This window comes from Oncorhynchus tshawytscha, linkage group LG24 (genome assembly GCF_018296145.1).
Source record: "Oncorhynchus tshawytscha isolate Ot180627B linkage group LG24, Otsh_v2.0, whole genome shotgun sequence".
Lineage (NCBI taxonomy): Eukaryota > Metazoa > Chordata > Actinopteri > Salmoniformes > Salmonidae > Oncorhynchus > Oncorhynchus tshawytscha.
In genome coordinates this window covers 432,357-456,648 of record NC_056452.1, presented here as the reverse complement: position 1 = coordinate 456,648, position 24,292 = coordinate 432,357, and the positions used below count along the sequence as shown (strand labels likewise).

Here is a 24,292-nt window from a genome sequence, read left to right as displayed (position 1 = left end):
CAGCACGCGCTAGCTGTCCTGAGTAAAAAGAAGCGCCCATCAATCTCGCTGAGTTGATTTATTTTAGGGAAAGTGATTTACAAAAGTAAACCTTCAATAGTGAACATACTGGCAATATGCTGGCTACTGTTGATAGTCTACAAAAAAGCTACAAAAGAAACACTTCAGCATTTCTCTTGTCTAGCCTACTGTAGCCAGGTCTTTTGGAATGAAGTTCTCTTTAAAGGGGCATTGTCCTATTTTGAGATGTGAAAGAACTGTTCTCAAAATGACATTTTAGAAACAAAAATGAATGCAATTAATAAACTCAGCAGAAAAATCCCTTTTTCAGGACCATGTCTTTCAAAGATAACTCGGAAAAATCCAAATCACTTCACTGATCTTCATTGTAAAGGGTTTAAACACTGTTTCCCATGCTTGCTCAATGAACCATAAAAACTAAATGAACATGCACCTGTGGAACGGTCGTTAAGACACTAACAGCTTACAGATGGTTGGCAATTAAGGTCACAGTTATGAAAATTCAGGACACTAAAGAGGCCTTTCTACTGACTTTGAAAAACACCAAAAGAAAATGCCCAGGGTCCCTGCTCATCTGCGTGAGCGTGCCTTAGGCATGCAGCAAGGAGGCAGGAGGACTGCAGGACTGCAGAGATTGCAATAAATTGCAATGTCCGTACTGTGAGACGCCTAAGACAGCGCTACAGGGAGACGGACAGCTGATCGTCCTCACAGTGGCAGACCACGTGTAACAACACCTGCACAGGATCGGTACATCCAAACATCACACCTGAGGGACAGGTACAAGATGGCAACAACAACTGCCCAAGTTACACCAGGAACACACAATCCCTCCATCAGTGCTCAGACTGTCCTCAATAGGCTGAGAAAGGCTGGACTGAGGGCTTGTATGCCTGTTGTAAGGCAGGTCTTCACCAGACATCACCGGCAACAATGTTAACTATGGGCACAAACCCACCGTTGCTGGACCAGACAGTACTGGCAAAAAGTGCTCTTCACTGACGAGTTGCGGTTTTGTCTCACCAGGTGTGATGGTTTGATTTGCATTTATCGTTGAAGGAATGAGCGTTACACTGAGGCCTGTATTTGGAGGTTGAGCGTCCGTCATGGTCTGGGGCGGTGTGTCACAGCATCATCGAACTGAGCTTGTTGTCATTGCAGGCAATCTCAACGCTGTGCATTACAGGGAAGTCATCCTCCTCCCTCATGTGGTACCCTTCCTGCAGGCTCATCCTGATGTGACCCTCCAGCATGACAATGCCACCAGTCATACTGCTCATTCTGTGTGTGATTTCCTGCAAGACAGGAATGTCAGTGTTCTGACATGGCCAGCGAAGAGCCCGGATCTCAATCCCATTTAACACATCTGGTACCATTTGAATAGGAGGGTGAGGGCTAGGGCCATTCCCCCAAGAAATGTCTGTGAACTTGCAGGTGCCTTGGTGGAAGAGTGAGGTAACATCCCACAGCAAGAACTGGCAAATCTGGTGCAGTCCATGAGGAGGAGATACACTGCAGTACTTAATGCAGCTGTTGGCCAAACCAGATACTGACTGACTTTTGATTTTGACCCCCCTCCCCCTTTGTTCAGGGACACATTATCCATTTCTGTTAGTCACATATCCGTGGAACTTGTTCAGTTCATGTCTCAGTTGTTGAATCTTATGTTCATACAAATATTTACATGTAAAGTTTGCTGAAAATAAACACAGTTGACAGGGAGAGGATGTTTCTTAAACAGCTTCATAATAACCAAAGGTGATGGCAGGTTGTCACGTTCTGACCTTTATTTCCTTTGTTTTGTATTTATTGAGTATGGTCAGGGCGTGAGTTGGGTGGGCAGTCTATGTTTGTTTTTCTATGATTTGGGGATTTGTATGTTTCGGCCTAGTATGGTTCTCAATCAGAGGCAGGTGTCATTAGTTGTCTCTGATTGAGAATCATACTTAGGTAGCCTGGGTTTCACTGTTTGTTTGTGGGTGATTGTCTATGCTAGTTGCTTGTGTCAGCACAGGTCTCATTTGTAGCTTCACGGTCGTTATTGGTTTATTGTTTTTGTATTCAGTGTTCAGTACTTTCTTTAATTAAATATTCACTATGAACACATACCACGCCGCATTTTGGTCCTCTGATCCTTCTCGCCTCTCCTCTTCAGATGAAGAGGAGGAAGACCGTGACACAGGTAGCCTAGCGGTTAGTGTTGGGCAAGTTGTTCGAATTCATGAGCCGACAAGGTGAAAAATCTGCCAATGTACCCTTAACCAAGGCACTTAACCCTCATTGCTCTAGGGTTGCTGTTAATAATGGCAGACCCCACACTCAGGGAGAGTTGGGATATGCAAAAAACATATTTTCATTTCACACATGTGCATTAATGCACACTTGTACATATGTGAAATAGGCCAAATATAAGCACCAACCAAATGTTTTTTTATTATTTTTTTATAAATATAGCATATTAATAGCTGCATATAGAGAGAAAGCATGCCAAACTATAGCCCCTGCACGACTCCAATGCATGACTCCAATGCACGTCCGGGCCAGTAGATTTTTGTCGAACTGGCCTGAAAAAAAGTTAGCGTCGGACCCTGTCAGAGCGTACGAATACGATCCAGAGGTTTACCTGACTAGGCCATGAGATGAGGAAGAAGTCCATGTTTAGCTTCAAAATAGAAAATCCAATTGTATTTGTCAAATGTGCCGAATACAACCTTTACCGTGAAATTTTTCCTTACAAGCCCTTAACCAACAAGGCAGTTCAAGAAATAGAGTTATGAAAATATTTACTAAATAAACTAAAGTAAAATAACGCAATATAGAGTACAGGGGGTGTTGGTACTGAGTCAATGTGTGGGGGTGTAGGTTAGTTGAGGTAATTTGTACATGTAGGTAGGCGTAAAGTGACTATGCATATATAAATAGTCTGGATGGCCATTTTGATTAATAGTTCAGCAGTCTTATGGCTTGGGGGTAAAAGCTGTTTAAGGAGCCTTTTGGACCAAGACTTGGTGCCCCGGTATCGCATGCCGTGCGGTAGCAGAGAGAACAGTCTATGACTTGGGTGTCTTGGATGGCAGGAAGCTTGGCCCCAGTGATGTACTGGGCCGTATGCACTACCCTCTGTAGCACCTTACGATCGGACGCTGAGCAGTTGCCCTACTAAGCGGTGATGCAACTGGTCAGGATGCTCTCGATGGTGCAGCTGTAGAACTTTGAGGATCTGAGGACCCATGCCAAATCTTTTCAGTCTCCTGAGGGGTAAAGGTGTTATCGTGCACTCTTCACAACTGTCTTGGTGTGTTTTGGACCATGATAGTTTGTTGGTAATGTGGACTCCAAGGAACTTGAAACTCTAGACCCGCTCCACTACAGCCCCGTCAATGTTAATGAGGGCCTGTTCATAATCTGTCAACTAACTTGGCCATTTCCAATCTGAGTAGGCTTCTGTGTTAGGCTACGTCAAATGTAGGGTTAAGGAGTGCTTTTGCGGCCATACGCTGAACAAAAATCAGAATTTCGTGAGCTTTAGTAAAAGATCCCTAAAATGTTCTATATGCACAAAAGTCTTATTTCTCTCACATTTTGTGCACAATTTTTTTACGTACCTGTTAGTGAGTATTTCTCCTTTGCCAAAATAATCAATTTACCTGACAGGTGTGCCATATCAAGAAGCGGCATGATCATTACACAGGTGCACATTGTGCTGGGGACAATAAAAGGCCACTCTAAAATGTGCAGTTTTGTCACACAACGCAACAGATGTCTCAAGGTTTGAGAGGGCATGCAATTGGCATTCTGACCTCAGTAATGTCCACCAGAGCTGTTGCCAGAGAATTGAATGTTCATTGCTCTACAATAAGCTGCCCTCCAATGTCGTTTTAGAAAATTTGTCAGTACATCCAACCGTCCTCACAACCGCAGACCACGTGTATGGCAAAGTGTGAGGGAGTAGTTTGCTGATGTCAACATTGTGAACAGAGTGCCCCATAGTGGCAGTGGTGTTATGGTATGGACAGTCAAAAGCTATGGACAATGAACACAATTGAATTTTAGCAATGGCAATTTGAATGCAACTCATGTTTCAGCATGATAATGCAAGGCCCCATGTCACAAGGATCTGTACACAATTCCTGGAAACCGAACATTTCTCAGTTCTTCAATGGCCTGTGTACTCACAAGACATGTCACCCATTGAGCATGTTTGTGATGCTCTGGATCGACGTGTACTACAGCATGTTCCAGTTCCAGCCAATATCCAGCAACTTCACACGGCCATTGATGAGGAGTGGGACAACATTTCACAGGCCACAATCAACAGCCTCATTATCAATATGCGAAGGAGATGTCTCGCTGTGTAAGGCAAATGGTGGTCACACCAGATACGGACTGGTTTTCTGATCCACGCCGCTACTTTAATTTAAAAAAGATATATATATATATATATATATATATATATATATCTCTGACCAACAGATGCTTATCTGTATTCCCAGTCATCTGAAATCCATATCTTAATGAATTTATTTCAACTGACTGATTTCCTTATGAACTGTTACTCATTCAAATCTTTATTGTTGAATGTTGCATTTATTTTTTTCTTCGGTATAGATTACACCTAGTCCTGAACTAGAAATCATTTTGGCTGACATTTTTCCATTGATCTTGGTTTTTAGTCCAGGACTAGGTTTAATCTGTGTCCAGGAAAACATTCCCATAATGTTTAAATTAGTGGAATCAGATTGTCTTGCATGAAAAAGCAAGTTTTCATTACCAAGTACATCAATAGGGTAAACCTACTAGGAGAATGTTTTAGGCTGTTTGAGAGGAGGCTTGAAGGTTTGAGTACATCTGTTGTTGAAGTACATTAGATCAATAAAGCTACATTATTCGAGCAGTAGCCAAGCAGCTTATGCTGAAAAGTCTTGTGAGTGCATAGGTCAAATTTCCTGTATTTTTTGGGTTTAGACAAAAGCTAATATTTTTATTTAAAATGTCATTTCAATTGAGAATATCTACAAAAGAAATTGACCCACCCTAATTGATAGTGTTTCAGGTGACATTACTCACACAGTAAGCATACTTCATCTTATTTATTTCTAACCAATATCAGTATCATTTCAACTAACCTGTGTTGGGGAGTAGTGAACTACATGTAGTTCAACTAGTAATTTAGCTACATTTTGCAGTAGCTTGGTAGTTGAACTAAATTCAAATCTAGGTAGTGTTTACAGCAGTTTTTTTGTTTTGCCATGTAGCATTGTAGCTAACAACTGGAACTACACACTACTTTTTGGGAAATAGAAAATAAAATATGGGTGATGTAGACAATATTTCCTTTCTTTTTCAGCATCACCCATATCTAATTCTCACTTGAAACAAAGTTTTTGTATTTAATATGCTAAAATAAACATTCTGTTAACATCTTACTCCAGAGTTATCTGTTCTTGCAATTTGTAGTCAATGACGCATCTGATTTAGATATGATAATTTATTACGAAGTTGTCCTCTTCCTATGTATTAAGGGATGCTGACTTTTTAAAATATATATATATATATATATATATTTTTTTTTAGGGGTGGATCAGCTTAATATTGCTGAAAGAATGTTGCTTCCATCAATGTAATTGTCTGTATCCTTTCCAATCCTCCATATATGTTTTTGGTAAATGTATATATCCATATACATGCACGCATGCATACATGTACACATATATACATACCTATATAGACACATACTTTTTTTCAGAATATACCTTTATTATTCCCCGCAAACCCTACCACCCTTCCCCCAATTGGAGAAAACCAATAAACACTTAGGCTTCTACATTCAGTTTATATATCTTATACACATTTTACAGACACAATCTATTTTATGATAGTTATATTTTGTTTGTTTTTAGTCCTTCCTCTATTTCTGATGTCTGTCCAGTTTTCTATTTGTAACTGTGCTATTTCACAAAAGTTCTGAACCTATATACATTTTACAGACCCCGTATGTTTTACATTGGTTCTCGTTATTTGTCCCACCCTTCAGCTCCATTCAACCCCTCCCATCTATCTGTCAACATCATCCATTTTGGATTTCTATTTGCCATATATTTTTCAACTGTACAATGATGCTTCACAAATGTATTGAACCTTTCTATTCTCATAGCTTCTACAGATTGTAAATTAAAAGTACATATTTTTGCTAAAAAAATTTTTTAATTATTGACTGACTGGCTTCTCAAATCACCCAGTATTGCTATCTGCAGCATTAGTTCTAGGCAAATGTTGCAATTCTTCAGCCATTCCTGGACCTGTGACCAAAAATGAGCTACATATGGACAATGCCAAAATAAATGATCTAATGACTCTGCCTCCTCACAGCAGAATCTGCAGAGCTGGGAAGATTGTATCCCACATATATATAACATTCTATTGGTTGCAAGAATTTTTGTATAGTTATTTAAATTGAAACCGGTGGTGTTTTGCGTATCAATTCATAAACCATGTGCCATGGAATGGGTACATCGCAAATCTCTTCCCAACTATTTTGCAATTTATATGGCACAGCTGTCAGTTTTTTGGTCTTTGAATGAAATTGGTATGTTTTTATTTGTCACACTTTTCTTTAACCTTTTATGTTCTTTAATACAGGGCCGACATACAAGTTCCTTACTTTTTTCCCCTTCTACTTGCCTCTTCCATTTTTGTGATGATGCTGCAATCAATTGGTTGTAATTTTGGGTAGAGCAGGCATTTCCATATGTCTGTGTGACATAACTCCACCAGTCCTATTTATGATATCATTCCCCAAAATTATACCTTTAAAAAAAATATATTCTAAAAATGATTTTTTTTTAAATCAATTAGTATATTTGAGTTTAACCACAATATTTGTGATATTATTTGGTCTGTCTTCAGGTGGATTAAAATGAAATTGCAACCAACTTTCTAAGGCTTGTTTAAAAAATAATGATATTTTGGAGATCATTTCCTTTTCAAACAACCGAAAGTGAGCAGGTGTAATCTGAATAAAGAGAAAAATGCCCTTCTTGAACATAGCATGAGACATTCTTATCAATTTACTAGAGAACCAGTTTGGATTTAAGTATAACTTTTGCATGACTGAAGCCTTTAGTGAGAGGACTAATGCTTTAATATTTAATAATTTCTGCCCTCCGAATTCATATTTGTTATTTAAATAGGCCTTTCAATTTTGTCTGGCTTGCCGTTCCAAATACAATTGAATATTTTTTGTTCATATAATTTAAAAAGCAGGTCACTAAGGTGTAGGCAAAACCATAAGCAAATAGGTCAACTGTGATATGACTAAAGAGTTAATCAGCGTGATTTTTCCACAAATAGACAGGTATTTTCCATTTCATGGTAGCAAGATCTTATCTATTTTTGCTAACTTTCTATAAAAATGTAATGGCGTGAGAATTTATTTTGGGATTTGTATACTGAGTATGTCCACATCTCCGTCAGACCATTTAATTGGTAAACTACATGGTCATGTAAAATTAGCATTTTTTTGTGATCCAAAACTTATCGTAATTCGGTTTTAATCCAGAGAGGATAGCAAAAGTATCTAGGTCCTCTGAGGCCGTGGAGAGATTCTAATTGTGGTTTTAAGAGAACATGAATCATCAGCGTACATTGACACTAGTTTTTAAGACACGGATTTCTAATCCCTTAATGTTATTGTTTGATCTAATTTATCAGCTAACACTTCGATGGCAATAATAAATAGATATGGACAACCTTGTTTTACTCCTCTAGATAGTTTAAAACTTTCTGAGATGTAGCAATTATTTACTATTTTACACCTAGGGTTAATATACATAATTTCCACCCATTTTATAAGAGATTCCCCCAAAATTAAAATATTCTAGGCATTTATATATAAACTCCAGTCGTACTTTATCAAAAGCCTTTTTAAAATCAGCTATGTAAACCAGGCCTGGTGTCCCCAATATTTCATAGTATTCTATTGTTTCCAGGACTTGTCTTATATTATCTCCAATGTATCGTCCATGTAAAAAACTGTCTGATTAGGATGAATAATATCTGACAATGCTTTATTAATTCTATGCGCCAAACATTTTGCTAGGATTTTTGCATCACAACACTGAAGTGTAAGAGGTCTCCAATTTTTTTTAAATGGACTGGATCTTTATATATAGCATTTGGGTCCTGTTTCAGTAATAATGATATCAGACCTTGTCTGATAATCTACCATTTATATAGGAGTGGCTAAAACATGTTAATAATGGTCCTCTGAGTATATCAAAAAATGTTTTGTATACTTCCACTGGTATGCCATCCATCCCTGGAGTTTTCCCATCCTTAAAGGCCCCAATTGCATCAATAAGTTCCTCTGTCATTTGGCCTTCACATGAGTCTTTCTGTACAGATGTTAATTTTACATTATTATTAGGAACAAAATCCATACAATTCATTTTAGTTAGTGGAGATGGAGGAGACTGAAATGAAAATATATTCTTAAAATACTTCCTCTTTCAAAATATCATTCAGTGAATCATGCGTGACTCCATTTGTAACAAGTTTGAATACATTTTCTTTGGTAGCATTTCTAAATTGAAGATTGAAAAATAAGTTTAATTTTAGTCAACAGGTTTATATAGTTGTGAAAGAAGGGAGTGTTTCATAGTTTACAACCAATGTCTGTTCACTTGGGCGGGGCCTCTGAGTGAGCAGAGTTTACGCTATGACAACCAATTCTCTCCTTTAGAAGCGAAAACTACATTTAATATTTTCACTAATAGTTTAATATTAAACATTTAAATTGCCCAAATTTCCATGTGAATCTGAACTAGAATGTGTAGACTTTCCCAGATACAGTTTGTCGTCCTATCATCAGTAATAATGTCTCAAACTGATCTGACATCATATTCATTAAGTACCAAAGCATATTTCCAACTGGTTGGATTACTGAAATATGGTTCTGTTTCCCACCTTCTGATGTTACCAGACTCTCTATGTTAACAAAGGGATTTTCAATAGTCACATCGGTAAAGAGAGGAAAAAGGAGGTGGATATTTATGGGGGTCATAAACCTCCCCCAATAGGCCAACGTCATGACACCCCTTTTGAATTTCTTTACCCATGGGAGAAATTTATTTCACCCCCAGTCCATTTTCCACAAAACTTAATCTAAAATTGTTGAATGGGTTTCCTGTAAACAATAGATATTATATTCCTTCTCTTTGAGCCAGGTAAATACTGATCGCCTTTTCTTATTATCTGCTAGGCCATTACAATTGTAACTGGCTATACTTATTTCACCACTTACCATTATGAGACACAATTTTCAATTTTATTTATCAAAATATATGTTTGTAAACGTACCATTAAAAAGTAACATGATTGAGTGTCTATGATATTTGCATTGCTACTAAGTAAAACTCCAATTGGTCCCCACTATTCCACCTTCTAAAAGCCCTCCTCATCCTGAGGTGGGTTGTCATCCCAATGCCCCCCCCACCACCCCATATCCCATAGCCCTGAAAAGACTGGGATCCATCCTTCTGCCATTTACAGAACAGAATTAGATCAAATGCCAAATGCATTTCCATCTCCCTCACCTCGATTTGTATTATATATAGCCATAAAAATATATATATATTTTAAGAATCTTGTTTCTTATTTTGCATAATTTGCTATTCATATTTGTAGTAATATAGACCAATGTAGACCATTAATGGATTTACCTCTCACCAGGCTCGCCATTATCAAAATTACATTATCACAAGCAAATATTATATTAGCAAACAATTGTTGTGAATCATCCTTTATTGTCCCTAACATCTTTTACTCCTTCGCAACAGTTGTGGGATACACACATACACACTCAACCCTTTCCCCCCACACAACCATAGGCTCACATTGTCAACAGTTGCACCATCCCAGAGCCCAACTCAAGAAAGGTCTCGATTTACAGTTGCAGCAAGTAAGGCTTCTCTCAGAACGGTGTTCTCCTTTTTAAGTTCATTCACCTCGGTTTAAATCTTATTGACTGTCCCTTTTTAGGTTGTGTGTTTCCTTCTCGAATGTCGCAGCTTTTTCATCACTCACCTCGAGGCTTGCCTTCAACTCTTTTCTATCCTTACTGACTAATTCAAATATACCCAGTTTGTCATTTATTGATTTTAACAGATCGGTTTCGAACTTATTAAATATATTAAATAAATTAAGTCACGTTTTCGTTTAGAAATCGGTTCCCCTGTCTTACTCTCCGTCATGTTTGGGTGTTGCTTGTTTTCTTAATATTTGTCGATAATGTCTTAAGATTTGTTTTGTGTTATTATCCCAGACCGAAGGTTATCACTCACCAGATTGGGTAGTGCGAATATTTAGTCTAACTTGCCGATATTGAATATTACGTTTTTATCTTGAGGTGCTCTACATAACTTTGTTCAGTCCGCCAATACCTTTCTCAGTCCCTCCTCCTCCTCTCTCTCCTCTCACATGATGAATGTTAGGTGATTGGTGATTGGCTTACCTCCAGCACTTTGCCTGTGATAAACTGCTGGCATGCCTCGCACTGGACCCCAAAATGGATCTGGTAGTCCTTCTCACAATAGGGTGCGCCATCCCTGAGCAAAGAGATAGGAGAATACAGAAAGACTGCATTTGAATAGGATAAAATAGAATAGTATATTTCACTGTGTCTGCAAGTATGTTGTGTGTATAAAATAATAGAATAGTGGGTTTTACTTTGTCTGCAAGTACACTGTGTATTTCATGATGTGTGTAAGCATTTCATGTGTATAATAGTTGTTAGACTTACTTGCTGATGTACTCCCCAGTGAGGACTTTTTGACAGGCCTTACACTTAAAGCAGCCCAGGTGCCACTGTCTCTCCAGTGCTAAGAGAGCCTGACCATTCTTAATGTCTCTACCACAGCCCGTACAGCCTGTAAAACACACACACGCACAAACAATAGTTTTCATCTATTCAAAACCTATACGCTAGATGGTGGCAGAGGGTCAACAGCCATGGCTTATTAATGGGTGTTTCAATCTTCCGTTAAGGTATATTTAAGTGATAATGTTGAGAATCCTGTGTTTGTTGGATATATTGGCACCAAAGCCCATCTCATTCCTTGTAAAAACGGACAAGAGAACGGTCTAAGGTATGTTGTTCATAGCCTGTTTGTGTTATTTCTAAGTTCACTTGTAATTAGGCTACTGGAAAACAATATTATAACAATGACTTCATCTCGGGCCTAACACCCGTGCCAATATATCCAACAAATACCGGCTTCTCGGGCATTATCGGGCATTATCACTTAATTACCAAAAGCTTATCCAGGCGATCTACAAATAAATAAATCACCTCTTCCTAAGCTCCCAGTCATGTCATAGGATCCCAGTGTCATCCCATGACATGTGTGATGACACACTGAGTATAAAGAGCTTGAAATGATGACATGAGGAGAATCAGCACCCTTATTTATGGATACCCCTGTATATAAGCTAACTGGCAAAACAGAGAGAAAGCAGGGTCGTGTTCATTTGACACCTAACAGAAGAAAACAAACAAACAGGAAATCACTGCCTGGACTTGGTACACTCAGCTCTTTTTAAAGTTCCAATGCAGCCTTTTTTAATCTCAATATCAAATCATTGCTGTGTAACAATTCGCTTTATGCATGCCCACTAGCCTATGTATTTCGGCAAAAATTACAGCTAGCCCTTGATTACCAGTATTGCGCACTCATCATCTTTGATACAATAGCTAGCTAGCAGGGAAAGCATAAATTGTCAGCCAAACAAATCTTATGTTTTTATGAGTACCGTTTGTTATATATTTTTGTTCCATTATAGCCTAACCTCAAATTAGTTCAAGCAAGGTTTTTACAATTTTACGACGTGAAGGTAGCAGTACAGCTGAGCATTGCTGTGTCCCACTGTGTGCAACTTCCTCCAAGATATATGTTGAGCTTTCACACCTGCACTGGAACATTTGATGTGAGATTCAACATCACCTCCCATACAAGGGTCTGCAGCTGCCACTTCCAAAGTGATGACTTTATCGAGCCTTTAACTCCCACTGGACGTTGCCACTCAGGAAGGGAGCTCTCCCCACCCTGTTCCAGTGGAATGACTATTACGTTATAGTGCCAAGACCTGGGGTATGGCAAAGGAGAGAATAACCAACTTATGAGCTGGCTCAGGTGGATGAATGACTTCCTCCACCTGTATCATGATTATTGTTCAGCTGCTGACTTGGCACTGGAGCAAGGCAAAGATCTTCATAAGGAGGTAGAGAAACTGAGGAGACAGGTGGAGGAATTATCTGTCTTTCAGCAATTTCTGTTTGGAGCGATTTTGCTGCCTCCGATACACGGTTCTAGACAAGGTAGGTTATGGTAATGATAATAATATAGAGAGGATAAAGAGTGCTGTTTTGCTTCTATAAAATGAATAATATATGGTATCAAAAGGTCATTTAAAACAAGGTCTAAATAGACTGAGACCAAAACTGTGTTGTGGCTTGAGTAGAAACAATGTGTAAAAATAAGCATGCAACAAATTAAGTAAAAACCAACATAAATAAATGCTTTGTTTAATAAAGGCTTTAAAATGTTTGCACAAAAGCATTGCCTTGATCTTTGTTGTAGGTAACAATAATATTTTCTTTTCTCATCATTCCTTAATTTATCTGCATTTGTCTGGTGTTATTTTGTTGCCCTGGTGGCAGTAAAAGGATCTTGTGTCTTACGCCTCGATCACACCGACAGTGTCATTGCGTTTTGGAACACCAGAAGTACATTCATTTCCAATGGAACACTGCGTTTGCTTTGCAGCATTGCGTTGCAGTGTGTTCTGTGTGGTGCATACTGTACGTTGGATTTGTACAGTATGCATCAAATTGTATGCGTCGATGAGTTGACAGAAATGGTAGCAGAATGTGAATGTTGAACTTTTGTGGTACACATATCCAGATGATGCTGCGTACCATTTTGCGCAATGACGCTGTAGGTGTTATTGACGCGTTATATACTCCTGGGTAGTACTTCCCTCTGGAGGCAGTAACAGCACCTAGGATTAGATATCAATTACGTCATTCTCCTCATTCATCATATTTCCCACTTCTGACATATACACTCACAGGCGAGTTTATTAGGTACACTACCCCGTTCCCGAAAATGCATCGCATGACAACAAGTTCAGTTTACTTGAGTGGCCTGCACAGTCCCAGACCTCAACCCAATAGAGCATCTTTCGGATGACAGAAAGGGCTGTTATCAGCATGAATGTACCACCGTCCAATCTGAACCAACATCCCTGTGGAACATTTCCGATACCTTGTAGAATGACCCAGTACTATATGGGTGTACCTAATAAACTTATAGGTTTGCGAAGTATGCCCACCTAATGGCCTCCCGGAAGCTCATCAAACCGGCATCCCATAACATGGTACGTGTGACCACAGCAAGGGCAGCTGCAAAGAGGAATGAGGTCACACTACTTGAATTTACTATTTACCAGGAAATGCAGTGGTAATCATCAAAGCTACAACTGACCTTAGACAAACACAGAAGGGATAAATGCCACTTTGACAAGCTTGATGCTACTTGAATCTACTTTAAGCCATTAAACCAATCATGATAATTAATATTTTAGGGAGGGAAGATAAATCATAAACCTATAACAGTGAATAATTTCTGCCCTCTGGAGGGTTGATCATTTTAGTTATAATTTTGCATATTCATGCATCATAATCCTTTTTTTTTCATAATCCTTTTTTTCTGCAGTCCATATACATGTTTTCCTTTTCATGACCTATCTTTCACTGAGTCTGAAGTAGAGGGATCCGGCCCACAGATTCAACATCCACCAGTCGACTGTGAGACGCATCGTGACAACATGGGGCGACTTTCTTTACACAATTCTTGGGTCAGTGTGTATCTGGATGTCCGAGGAAGCAGTCAAGGCTCACCTGCGAGAGGAATTTAAGGAATACACAGACACACGTGGTGATTAGCAACACAACTCTGTGCAGTCTAACACGATCTTCTCTCCTGCTTCAGAATGAAGTTCCACTGCACTTTCAAGGTGATGATTGGCATGGCACCACATAGTAAAGGGCTGCAACAAAGGTGTTTGCACTGAGGTTCTGTAAGTGACAAGGAGATCCTGAAGCAGTCGGGTATCGTGCCTGTGCTGAAAGCAGGGATGTCCATAATCGTGGACGACTGTGTGCCCTGCAAGGTCCTACGACCGGCTTTCCTCTCAGAGGGTACAGATGCCAGCAGCAGAAGTCAAGGAGACGCAAGCCATTGCTCGGCTGAGGGTCCATGTGGAGCGACTGATTCGCAGAGTGAATGAGGACAAGCTGTTTGACATGGTCATCCCTCTCTCCATCACTGGGCGCATCAACCAGCTCTACACCGTTGCCTGCCTCCTCGTCAACTACCGGAATGGGCCCTTGGTCAAAGCACTGGCAAAGGACTAGTGATGAGGTCAATTTCCGTACTATTAGACTGGTAACTGATTGCCCTGTTTTTGCCTCTGATTCAAGATAACGGTGCATTCGGAAAGCATTCAGACCCCTTCACTTACTCAATTTTGTTACATTTTTTTATGATTTTTATTTCACCTTATTTAACCAGGTAGGCTAGTTGAGAACAAGTTCTCATTTACAACTGCAACCTGGCCAAGAAAAAGCAAAGCAGTCCGAAACATACAACAATAGAGTTACACATGGAATAAACAAAAATACAGTCAATAATAGAGTTGAAAAAGTATATATACAATGTGTGCAAATGAGGTAAGATAAGGGAGGTAAGGCAATAGATAGGCCATGGTGGTGAAGTAATTACAATATACCAATTAAACAATGGAGTGATAGATGTGCAGAATATGAATGTGCAAGTAGAGATAGTGTGGTGGAAAGGAGCAAGATAGATAGATAAATCAATACAGTATGGGGATGAGGTAGTTGGATGGGCTATGTACAGGTGCAGTGATCTGCGAGCTGCTCTGACAGCTAGTGCTTAAAGCTAGTGAGGGAGATATGAGTCTCCAGCTTCAATGATTTTTGCAGTTCATTCCAGTCATTGGCAACAGATAACTGGAAAGAAAGGTGGCCAAAGTAGGAATTGGCTTTCGGGGTGACCAGTGAGATATACCTGCTGGAGTGCGTGCTACGGGTGGATCCTGCTATGTTGACTAGTGAGCTGAGATAAGGTGGGGCTTTATCTAGCAGAGACTTGTAGATGATCTGGAGCCAGTGGGTTTGGTGACGAGTATGAAGCGATGGCCAGCCAACGAGAGAGTACAGGTCAGTGGTGGGTAGTATATGGGGCTTTGGTGACAAAAAGGATGGCACTGTGATAGACTGCATCCAATTTGTTGAGTAGGGTATTGGAGGCTATTTTGTAAATTACATCTCTGAAGTTGAGGATCTGTAGGATGGTCAGTTTTACAAGGGTATTTTTGGCAGCATGAGTGAAGGATGCTTTGTTGTGAAATAAGTTGTTTCTAGATTTAATTTTGGATAGGAGATGCTTAATGTGAGTCTGGAAGGAGAGTTTACAATCTAACCAGACATCTAGGTATTTGTAGTTGTCCAGAGTAGTGATGCTGGATGGGCAGGCAGGTGCTGGCAGAGATCGGTTGAAGAGCATGCATTTAGTTTTACTTGCATTTAAGATTAGTAGGAGGCCACGGAAGGAGAGTTGTATGGCATTGACTCTCATCTGGAGCTTAGTTAACACAGTGTCCAAAGGAGGGCCAGAAGTATACAGAATGTTGTTGTCTGCGTAGAGGTGGATCAGAGAATCACCAGCAGCAAGGGCGAGATCATTGATGTATACAGAGAAGAGAGTCGGCCCTCCAATTGAACCCCGTGGCACTCCCATAGAGACTGCCAGAGGTCCAGACAACAGGCCCTCCAATTTGACACACTGAACTCTCAGAGAAGTAGTTGGTAAACCAGGCGAGGCAATCATTTGAGAAACCAAGGCTGTTGAGTCTGCCGATAAGAATGTGGCGATTGACAGAGTCGAAAGCCTTGGCCAGGTCGATGAATATGGCTACACAGTAATGCCTCTTATCGATATCGTTTAGGACCTTGAGCGTGGCTAAGGCGCACCCATGACCAGCACTGAAACCAGATTGCATAGCGGAGAAAGTACAGTTGGATTCTAAATGGTCGTTAATCTGTTTGTTAATTTGGCTTTCGGAGACCTTAGAAATGCAGGTTAGGACATACTGTATAGGTCTGTAGCAGTTTGGGTCTATAGTGCCTCCACATTTAAAGAGGGTGATGATCGCGGCAGCTTTCCAATCTCTGGGAATCTCAGACGATATGAAAGAGGCTAGTAATAGGGGTTGCAACAATTTCGGCAGATAATTTTAGAAAGAGAGGGTCCAGATTGTCTAGCTCGGCTGATTTGTAGGGGTCCAGATTTTGCAGCTCTTCCAGAACATTAGCTATCTGGATTTGGGTGAAGGAGAAATGGGGGAGGCTTGGGCGAGTTGCTGTGGGGGGTGCAGGGCAGTTGACCGGGGTAGGGGTAGCCACCTTACAGCCTTATTCTAAAATTGAGTAAATTGTTGTTTTTTTCTTCTAATTAATCTACACACACTATCCCATAATGACAAAGCAAAAACAGGTTTTTGGAAATGTTTGCAAATTTATAAAAAATGTAAAAACATAAATAGCGTTCAAAAGTTTGGGGTCACTTTGGGTCCTTGTTTTTGAAAGAACAGCAGATTTTTGTCCATTTGAAATAACATCAAATTGATCAGAAATACAGCTTACAGATGGTAGGCAATTAATGTCACAGTTATGAAAATTCAGGACTCTAAAGAGGCCTTTCTACTGACTCTGAAAAACACCAGAGAAAGATGCCCATGGTCCCTGCTTATCTGCGTAAACCTGCCTTAGGCATGCTGCAAGGAGGCATGAGGACTGCAGATGTGGCCAGCACAATAAATTGCAATGTCCATACTGTGAGAAGCCTAAGATAGCCCTACAGTGAGACAGGACGGACAGCTGATCATCCTCGCAGTGGCAGACCACGTGTAACAACACCTGCACAGGATCGGTACATCCTAACATCACACCTGCGGGATAGGTACAGGATGGCAACAACAACTGCCCGATTTACACCAGGAACGCACAATCCCTCCACCAGTGCTCAGACTGGACTTGTAGGCCTGTTGTAAGGCATGTCCTCACCAGACATCATTGGCAGCAACGTTGCTTATGGGCACAAACCCAATGTCGCTGGACCAGACATGACTGGCAAAAAGTGCTCTTCACTGGCGGGTCGCAGTTTTGTCTCACCAGGGGTGATGGTCGGATTTGCGTTTAACGTCAAAGGAATGAGCATTACACCAAGGCCTGTACTCTGGAGCGGAATGATTTGGAGGTGGAGGGTCCGTCACGGTCTGGAGCAGTGTGTCACAGCATCATCGGACTGAGGTTATTGTCATTGCTTGCAATCTCAAAACTGTGCTTTACAGGGAAGACATCCTCCTCCCTCATGTGGTACACTTCCTGCAGGCTCATCCTGACATGACCCTCCAGCATGACAATGCCATCAGCCATTCTGTGTGTGATTTCCTGTAAGACAGGAATGTCAGTGTTCTGCCATGGCCAGCGAAGAGCCCAGATCTCAATCCCATTGATCACATCTGGGCCCTGTTGGATCAGAGGTTGAGTGCTAGAGGCATTTCCCCCAGAAATGTCTGAGAACTTGCAAGGTGCCTTGGTGGAAGAGTGGGGTAAAATCTCACAGCAAGAACTGGCAACTCTGGTGCTGTCCATGAGGAGGAGATGCACTGCAGTACTGAATGCAGCTGGTGTCCACAACAGATACTGACCTTTTGATTTTGACCCCCCCCTTTGTTCAGGGACACATTATTCAATTTCTGTTAGTCACATGTCTGTGGAACTTGTTCAGTTTGTTTCAAGTTGTTGAATCTTATGTTCATACAAATATTTACACATGTTGATGAAAATGAACACAGTTGACAGTGAGAGGAAATTTATTTAGTTTGTTATTTAGTTTGTTTAGTTGAATATCTGGGGTATCAGCATTTGTGGGTTTGATTACATGCTCAAAATGGCCAGAAACAAAGATCTTTCTTCTGAAACTTGTCAGTCCATTCTTGTTCTGAGAAATGAAGGATATTCCATGCGAAAAATTGCCAAGAAACTGAAGATCTCATACAACGCTTTGTACTACTCCCTTCACAGAACACCGCAGACTGGCTCTAACCAGAATAGAATGAGGAGTGGGAGGCCCCGGTGCACAACTGAGTAAGAGGACAAGTACATTAGAGTGTCTCGTTTGAGAAACAGACGCCTCGCCTCACAAGTCCTCAACTAGCAGCTTCATTAAATGGTACCCGCAAAACACCAGTCTCAATGTCAACAGTGAAGAGGCGACTCCGGGATGCTGGCCTTCTAGGCAGAGTTCCTCTGTCCAGTGTCTGTTCTTTTGCCCATCTTAAAAAATGTTTTATTGGCCAGTCTGTTATGGCTTTTTCTTTGCAACTCTGCCTAGAAGGCCAGCATGTTCCAAGTCTACAGCCTGTGTTTAACAGCTACCTTCAGACCCTCTCTTCAAAATAAATTGCATTATGTTGGCCTGCACTCAACTATTTTGTCCAGTGTTCTCACTAACAAACCAACATGTTTCCCCAAAATATTGCTGTACTTGTTACTGAATACTTTATATTGGTTACTACTATTTTACATAGTTCTGGTGGTTATCACAGACAATGGGTTACACACATCATATGAACTCAAATAAATTGTTTGGTACATTTTTTTTAGTATTTGAGTTTAAATATTAGTTCAATGTAACTACAGTACTGTAAGTATAGTGGAGACAGAGGCTACTTACAGTTGGAGTCGATGAGGTCTTTGCCAGGTCCTGGGGACGTGGGCTGGACACAGTACTGACACAGACAGTCTTTGCCATTGAAGGTGACCCTATCCCCAGCAGGAAATGGTCGTCTGTGGGAGAGACAGAAAGATACATGGACTAATGATCAGACACCAGACGGATATAGACAGATGTGTAGCACGGGTCACATTAGGGTACATCAGTTTGGGAATATTCAGTGTATTGATTAACAGTGTATGATGAGGTGATTGTGTGTCAGCATTGTTGGAGTGAGCCGATTGACCCATTTGAAGACCAACGCAATCAATGCAGACGAGGATGCAGGCAGGATGATAAGAGTAAAATGAATGTGAACAATAAGAGTAATGAGATGGATAATGAGTAATTCTGCTAGCTCTTGACCAGGGCTCCTTTGAAAAGAAGATTCTTACTTGCAGATGGTGCAGACAAAGCAGGCAGGGTGGTAAGTCTTGCCTAGGGCAGTGACCACCTCTCCCTCCACAAAGTCCCTACAGCCGTTGCAGCGTGTACCGTGCATTCGCTGGTAGTCCAGGGTACACAGGTAGTCTCCATTTTTCATGAAGAAGCCTCCGTGAGCCAGGTCACAGCCACACACTGCAGGGACGCAACAGAAGTCAGTAAGTCATGCTATTCATCTATCCTCCTTGCATATATATATATATATATATATATCGCCGTTGTAAATGAGAACTTGTTCTCAACTGGCCTACCTGGTTAAATAAAGGTGAACAAAAAAAAATATCCATCCAGTCATCTGTGGTAGAATTACAACATTATGTTAAGCACATTACTTTTATATTAGAATGTATTCCTATTTACATTCTCACTGCCTTTTTCTGAGATGAGCCTCTTGAGGTTTAACACTAACAGTCGATATATGATGGTTTGGTGAGAAGACAACATTCCATTCCATGAGCAGTGTCTGTGAAATGATGATCTGTCTGCCAGAGTGAGGAGGACCCTCCCTCTAGGTTATTAATGAATACTGGACTTCATAAATTTAATGGAAGGACCTAGTGTCCCATGTTGCATTAGTATTTTTGGATATACAAGTAATAAATGACCTAGAGATGGATATTTGGCACCATGTAAATATCTTGTAAATATGAGAGCACAATGTACCTGTGTATAATTTCACATATGTTTTTTGTTATGAGGACTGAGGATGACTATAAAGAGTTGTTTCCGAACCCTGCTTATTTGGGCTTTAACGGTCACCCAATGGTGTAGAGTTAACGCTCCATTACTGCACTAATTATTAATAAAGTTTGATGGTTTTGAGGAAATCTGAAAATCCATTTGTTGATCTTCCATGTGTACGACTGCAGGTATGTGTGTTTGTGTCTCCATTTGACAAAGGGTATGACAACAAAACAATCCAAAAAATAAAATGCCAATACCTCTGTGGATATGTAAGGTTAAGTATTGATTGTATTTCCAGAGACAAGAACAATATCTTCCACCTTCAAATAAATCAATTATTAAGATGCCCCCTCCTGGGGTCTTCCCCTATTGGATTGCTAGCACTGCTGTATTTTGACCTTGTAAATAATGTATTATTTTTCCATCAGTAAGTTTTGGGATGTACACTAGTGTCCATTAATAAAACTGTTGTAGCCCATTCCTGCAGTCAATGACCAAATACACCCTGTTCTGTTATTTATATTTTTAATTATTTCAAAATTAATAAAGCTTATTTTACAAAATGGACAAATCCCGTGTTTCTATGTCGAACTGTTTTGTTATATTTCAGTCCTCTGTGATGTATATAAAGTGTAAAATTGTGATAATAAATCAAAAATGAATACATTTCAACTACTGTGGGGAGAACAAGTATTTGATACACTGCCGATTTTGCAGGTTTTCCTACTTACACAAGCATGTAGAGGTCTGTCATTTTTATCATAGGTACACTTCAACTGTGAGAGACGGAATCTAAAACAAAAATCCAGAAAATCACATTGTATGATTTTTAAGTAATTCATTTGAATTGTATTGCATGACATAAGTATTTGATCACCTACCAACCAGTAAGAATTCCGGCTCTCACAAACCTGATAGTTTTTCTTTTAGAATTCCTCCTGTTCTCCACTCATTACCTGTATTAACTGCATCTGTTTGAACTTGTTACCTGTATAAAAGACACCTGTCCACACACTCAATCAAACAGACTCCAACCTCTCCACAATGGCCAAGACAAGAGAGCTGTGTAAGGACATCAGGGATAAAATTGTAGACCTGCACAAGGCTGGGATGGGCTACAGGACAATAGGCAAGCAGCTTGGTGAGAAGGCAACAACTGTTGGCGCAATCATTAGAAAATGGAAGAAGTTCAAGATGACGGTCAATCACCTTCGGTCTGGGGCTCCATGCAAGATCTCACCTCGTGGGGCATCAATGATCATGAGGGAGGTGAGCGATCAGCCCAGAACTACACGGCAGGACCTGGTCAATGACCTGAAGAGAGCTGGGACCACAGTCTCAAATAAAACCATTAGTAACACACTACGCCGTCATGGATTAAAATCCTGCAGCGCACACAAGGTCCCCCTGCTCAAGCCAGCGCATGTCCAGGCCCATCTGAAGTTTGCCAATGACCATCTGGATGATCCAGAGGAGGAATGGGAGAAGGTCATGTGGTCTGATGAGACAAAAATAGAGCTTTTTGGTCAAAACTCCACTCGCCGTGTTTGGAGGAAGATGAAGGATGAGTACAACCCCAAGAACACCATCTCAACCATGAAGCATGGAGGTGGAAACATCATTCTTTGGGGATGCTTTTCTGAAAAGGGGACAGGACGACTGCACCGTATTGAGGGGAGGATGGATAGGGCCATGTATCGCAAGATCTTGGCCAACAACCTCCTTCCCTCAGTAAGAGCATTGAAGATGGGTCATGGCTGGGTCTTCCAACATGACAACGACCAGAAACACACAGCCAGGGCAACTAAGGAGTGGCTCCGTAAGAAGCATCTCAAGGTCCTGGAGTGGCCTAGCCAGTCTCCAGACCTGAACCTAATAGAAAATCTTTGGAGAGAGCTGAAAGTCCGTATTGCCCAGTGACAGCCCCGAAACCTGAAGGATCTGGAGAAGGTCTGTATGGAGGAGTGGGCCAAAATCCCTGCTGCAGTGTGTGCAAACCTGGTCAAGAACTACAGGAAACGTATGATCTCTGTAATTGCAAAAGGTTTCTGTACCAAGTATTAAGTTCTACTTTTCTGATGTATCAAATACTTATGTCATGCAATAAAATGCAAATTAATTACTTAAAAATCATACAATGTGAATTTCTGGATTTTTGTTTTAGATTCCATCTGAGGTATATACTTTTGTTTCAAAGTACAGATTTGTAGAAACTCTGTGACCCTGATTTAGTCCACTGCAGTAAAAGGTTAAGTGAGATGTAGGCATTGGTCTGATTCACATTGTCTGAAGTACAATAGGCCAACATAGCTACTGTAGTAGGTCAAAGCTGTGTGCTGGACAACCTTGGGGTCCTGGGTGGCGCAGTGGTCAAAAGCATTGCCTGCAATGCAGAGGCACTACTACAGCCAGGCTGTGTCACAACCGACCGGGAGCCCTATAGGGATAGGACGGCGCACAATTGTCCCATTGAGGATATGTAGAGATGAGCCAAGGGACCAAATTCAGGGAGAAAATGAGGATTAAAAAAAATACGCTTGTGGCCATACCACCATGCCTGTTCAGGGTCGGGCCTGGTTAGAACTGGGATAGGAGACCACCTGTGAATACCAGGTGTAGTAAACAAAGAAAAAATAATTATTAAGAGGGAAAACCATGGGTGGAGTAGGCATTGTGGCGCTCATGTCATGTTCCTTTCTTTTATACCCTGAAAGTGATTACACAACATTATTATACACCATAACTGCTGGGTGTTCTCTGCCAGCAGAGGGCCTGTGCTACTTCTCCCCACATCAATTTCATCCACCTCGGTGGAAACGACTTGGAATACAGCAAGGTGGCGGCACTGGTGCGGCAGATGAGTGAATTTAATGGTGGTCATCCGAATGTTTTCCGGGACAACGGTGGTTCCGTAGGGGTGAAGTGCATCTGACAGATGAGGGCAATGCTCTCCTCTGTAGCAGCAACATGGAGAAGGGTGTAATTGCAGCCCACAATTCAGGGCATTCTTGCATGTGGAATGCCCACATTCCTGCACCCGAGGAACCCCTCTTCATACTTCTATTGATCCATTTTTACGTTAGGACTTTTTAAGCTAGCTACGCAGGCAGGAGCACTCCAGTGCAATAGGTGGCGGTAATGCACCATAACATTGGATGCCAACCACCTTTAAACCCCATAGAAGAAGAGGTGGGGGCAACAACGCCGGTAGGTGGCTAGCTAGCTAGGACAACGGTAGACGGAGTCCTTACTGGCTCACCTTAGTTGGCTAGCTAACTGGCAATAGTAGCCAAGGATGTTAGCCATCTTATTTGTGCTTATTACACACAGGTGTCAAGTGTCAAGGCCAACAGTTTACACAGATGACTTCATCCATGTGAAAAACCTTCCATAGCAAAATATAGCTAGCTTCCTTTCCTTGTAGTTTGCCTCTAATCCAACTGGTGTTAGCTGGGAACTAGCACTGTTGCTGTGCAACCCAAGTGCTTTGTTCTAGTTTTAGAACTCTTGAGATTCAGCCGAACATACGTTAGCATTGTCAGAAATGCTACGAAAATGTAGCACATCATTGGTTCTTAATGGACGGAAATGTGAGATCGATAAATTAATAATGTAATAAAAACTGTTGCACCTACAAACGTATTCAGTCCAAATGGATCCAAGTCTAATTGTTACTTTATGGACGCTGTAGCCTCGTTTTAATCCGACGTCTAGAATTTGAGCTAAGTTTGTGCAAAACATTGTCTGACGACTCTAATGCTAATGACCCTGTCAAAAAATACAGTATAGCGGTTCTCGGTAACGTCCGAACTGATCATGACGAGAGGTGGGGAGTGTGTTGTGTGGGTTATCGTCTATCAGCGATGATTGACAGCCATCGTCGTTGGAGACGACATCGTGATGTGACATGATGGCACACAAGAATGGAGTCGGTCAGTGGGCAGCACACGAGTGGCATTCCGAGTCATTTTAATATTTCTATTTGCTATGGCCTATTTCAATAAATATGGTATACCGAATGTAGTCTAGACAGAGTGGAGAATTCCACCAAAGCAGAGCAAAATGTCCCGTCAGAAAATACATCTCTCGGGCTTATTCGGACACTCCCTAACTTTCTTGTGTTTAGCTGTTTAAAAAACAGAGACTATATACCCTTCTCTCTCCCTTCGATAGGTTTTGACTATAACTTAGGGCTATCAAAATGTTGTTTGCATAGCCTAAAA

At 40.9% G+C, this 24,292-nt stretch overlaps 1 protein-coding gene across 7 annotated transcripts in view; it reads right to left on the bottom strand.

Annotated features, from left to right (window-relative positions):
- Window positions 1–24,292, bottom strand: part of LOC112223893 (actin-binding LIM protein 1) — a 166,831-nt gene that overhangs the window by 62,533 nt on the left and 80,006 nt on the right. For all 7 annotated transcript variants that reach the window (XM_024387209.1, XM_024387210.1, XM_024387211.2 and 4 more), the window contains exons 3-6: window positions 19,337–19,520; window positions 18,903–19,015; window positions 10,820–10,946; window positions 10,532–10,625 (exon numbers count right to left, since the gene is read on the bottom strand). In XM_024387209.1, coding sequence (XP_024242977.1) covers window positions 10,532–10,625; window positions 10,820–10,946; window positions 18,903–19,015; window positions 19,337–19,520 — 518 coding nt within the window. The remainder of the gene's footprint in view (window positions 1–10,531; window positions 10,626–10,819; window positions 10,947–18,902; window positions 19,016–19,336; window positions 19,521–24,292) is intronic.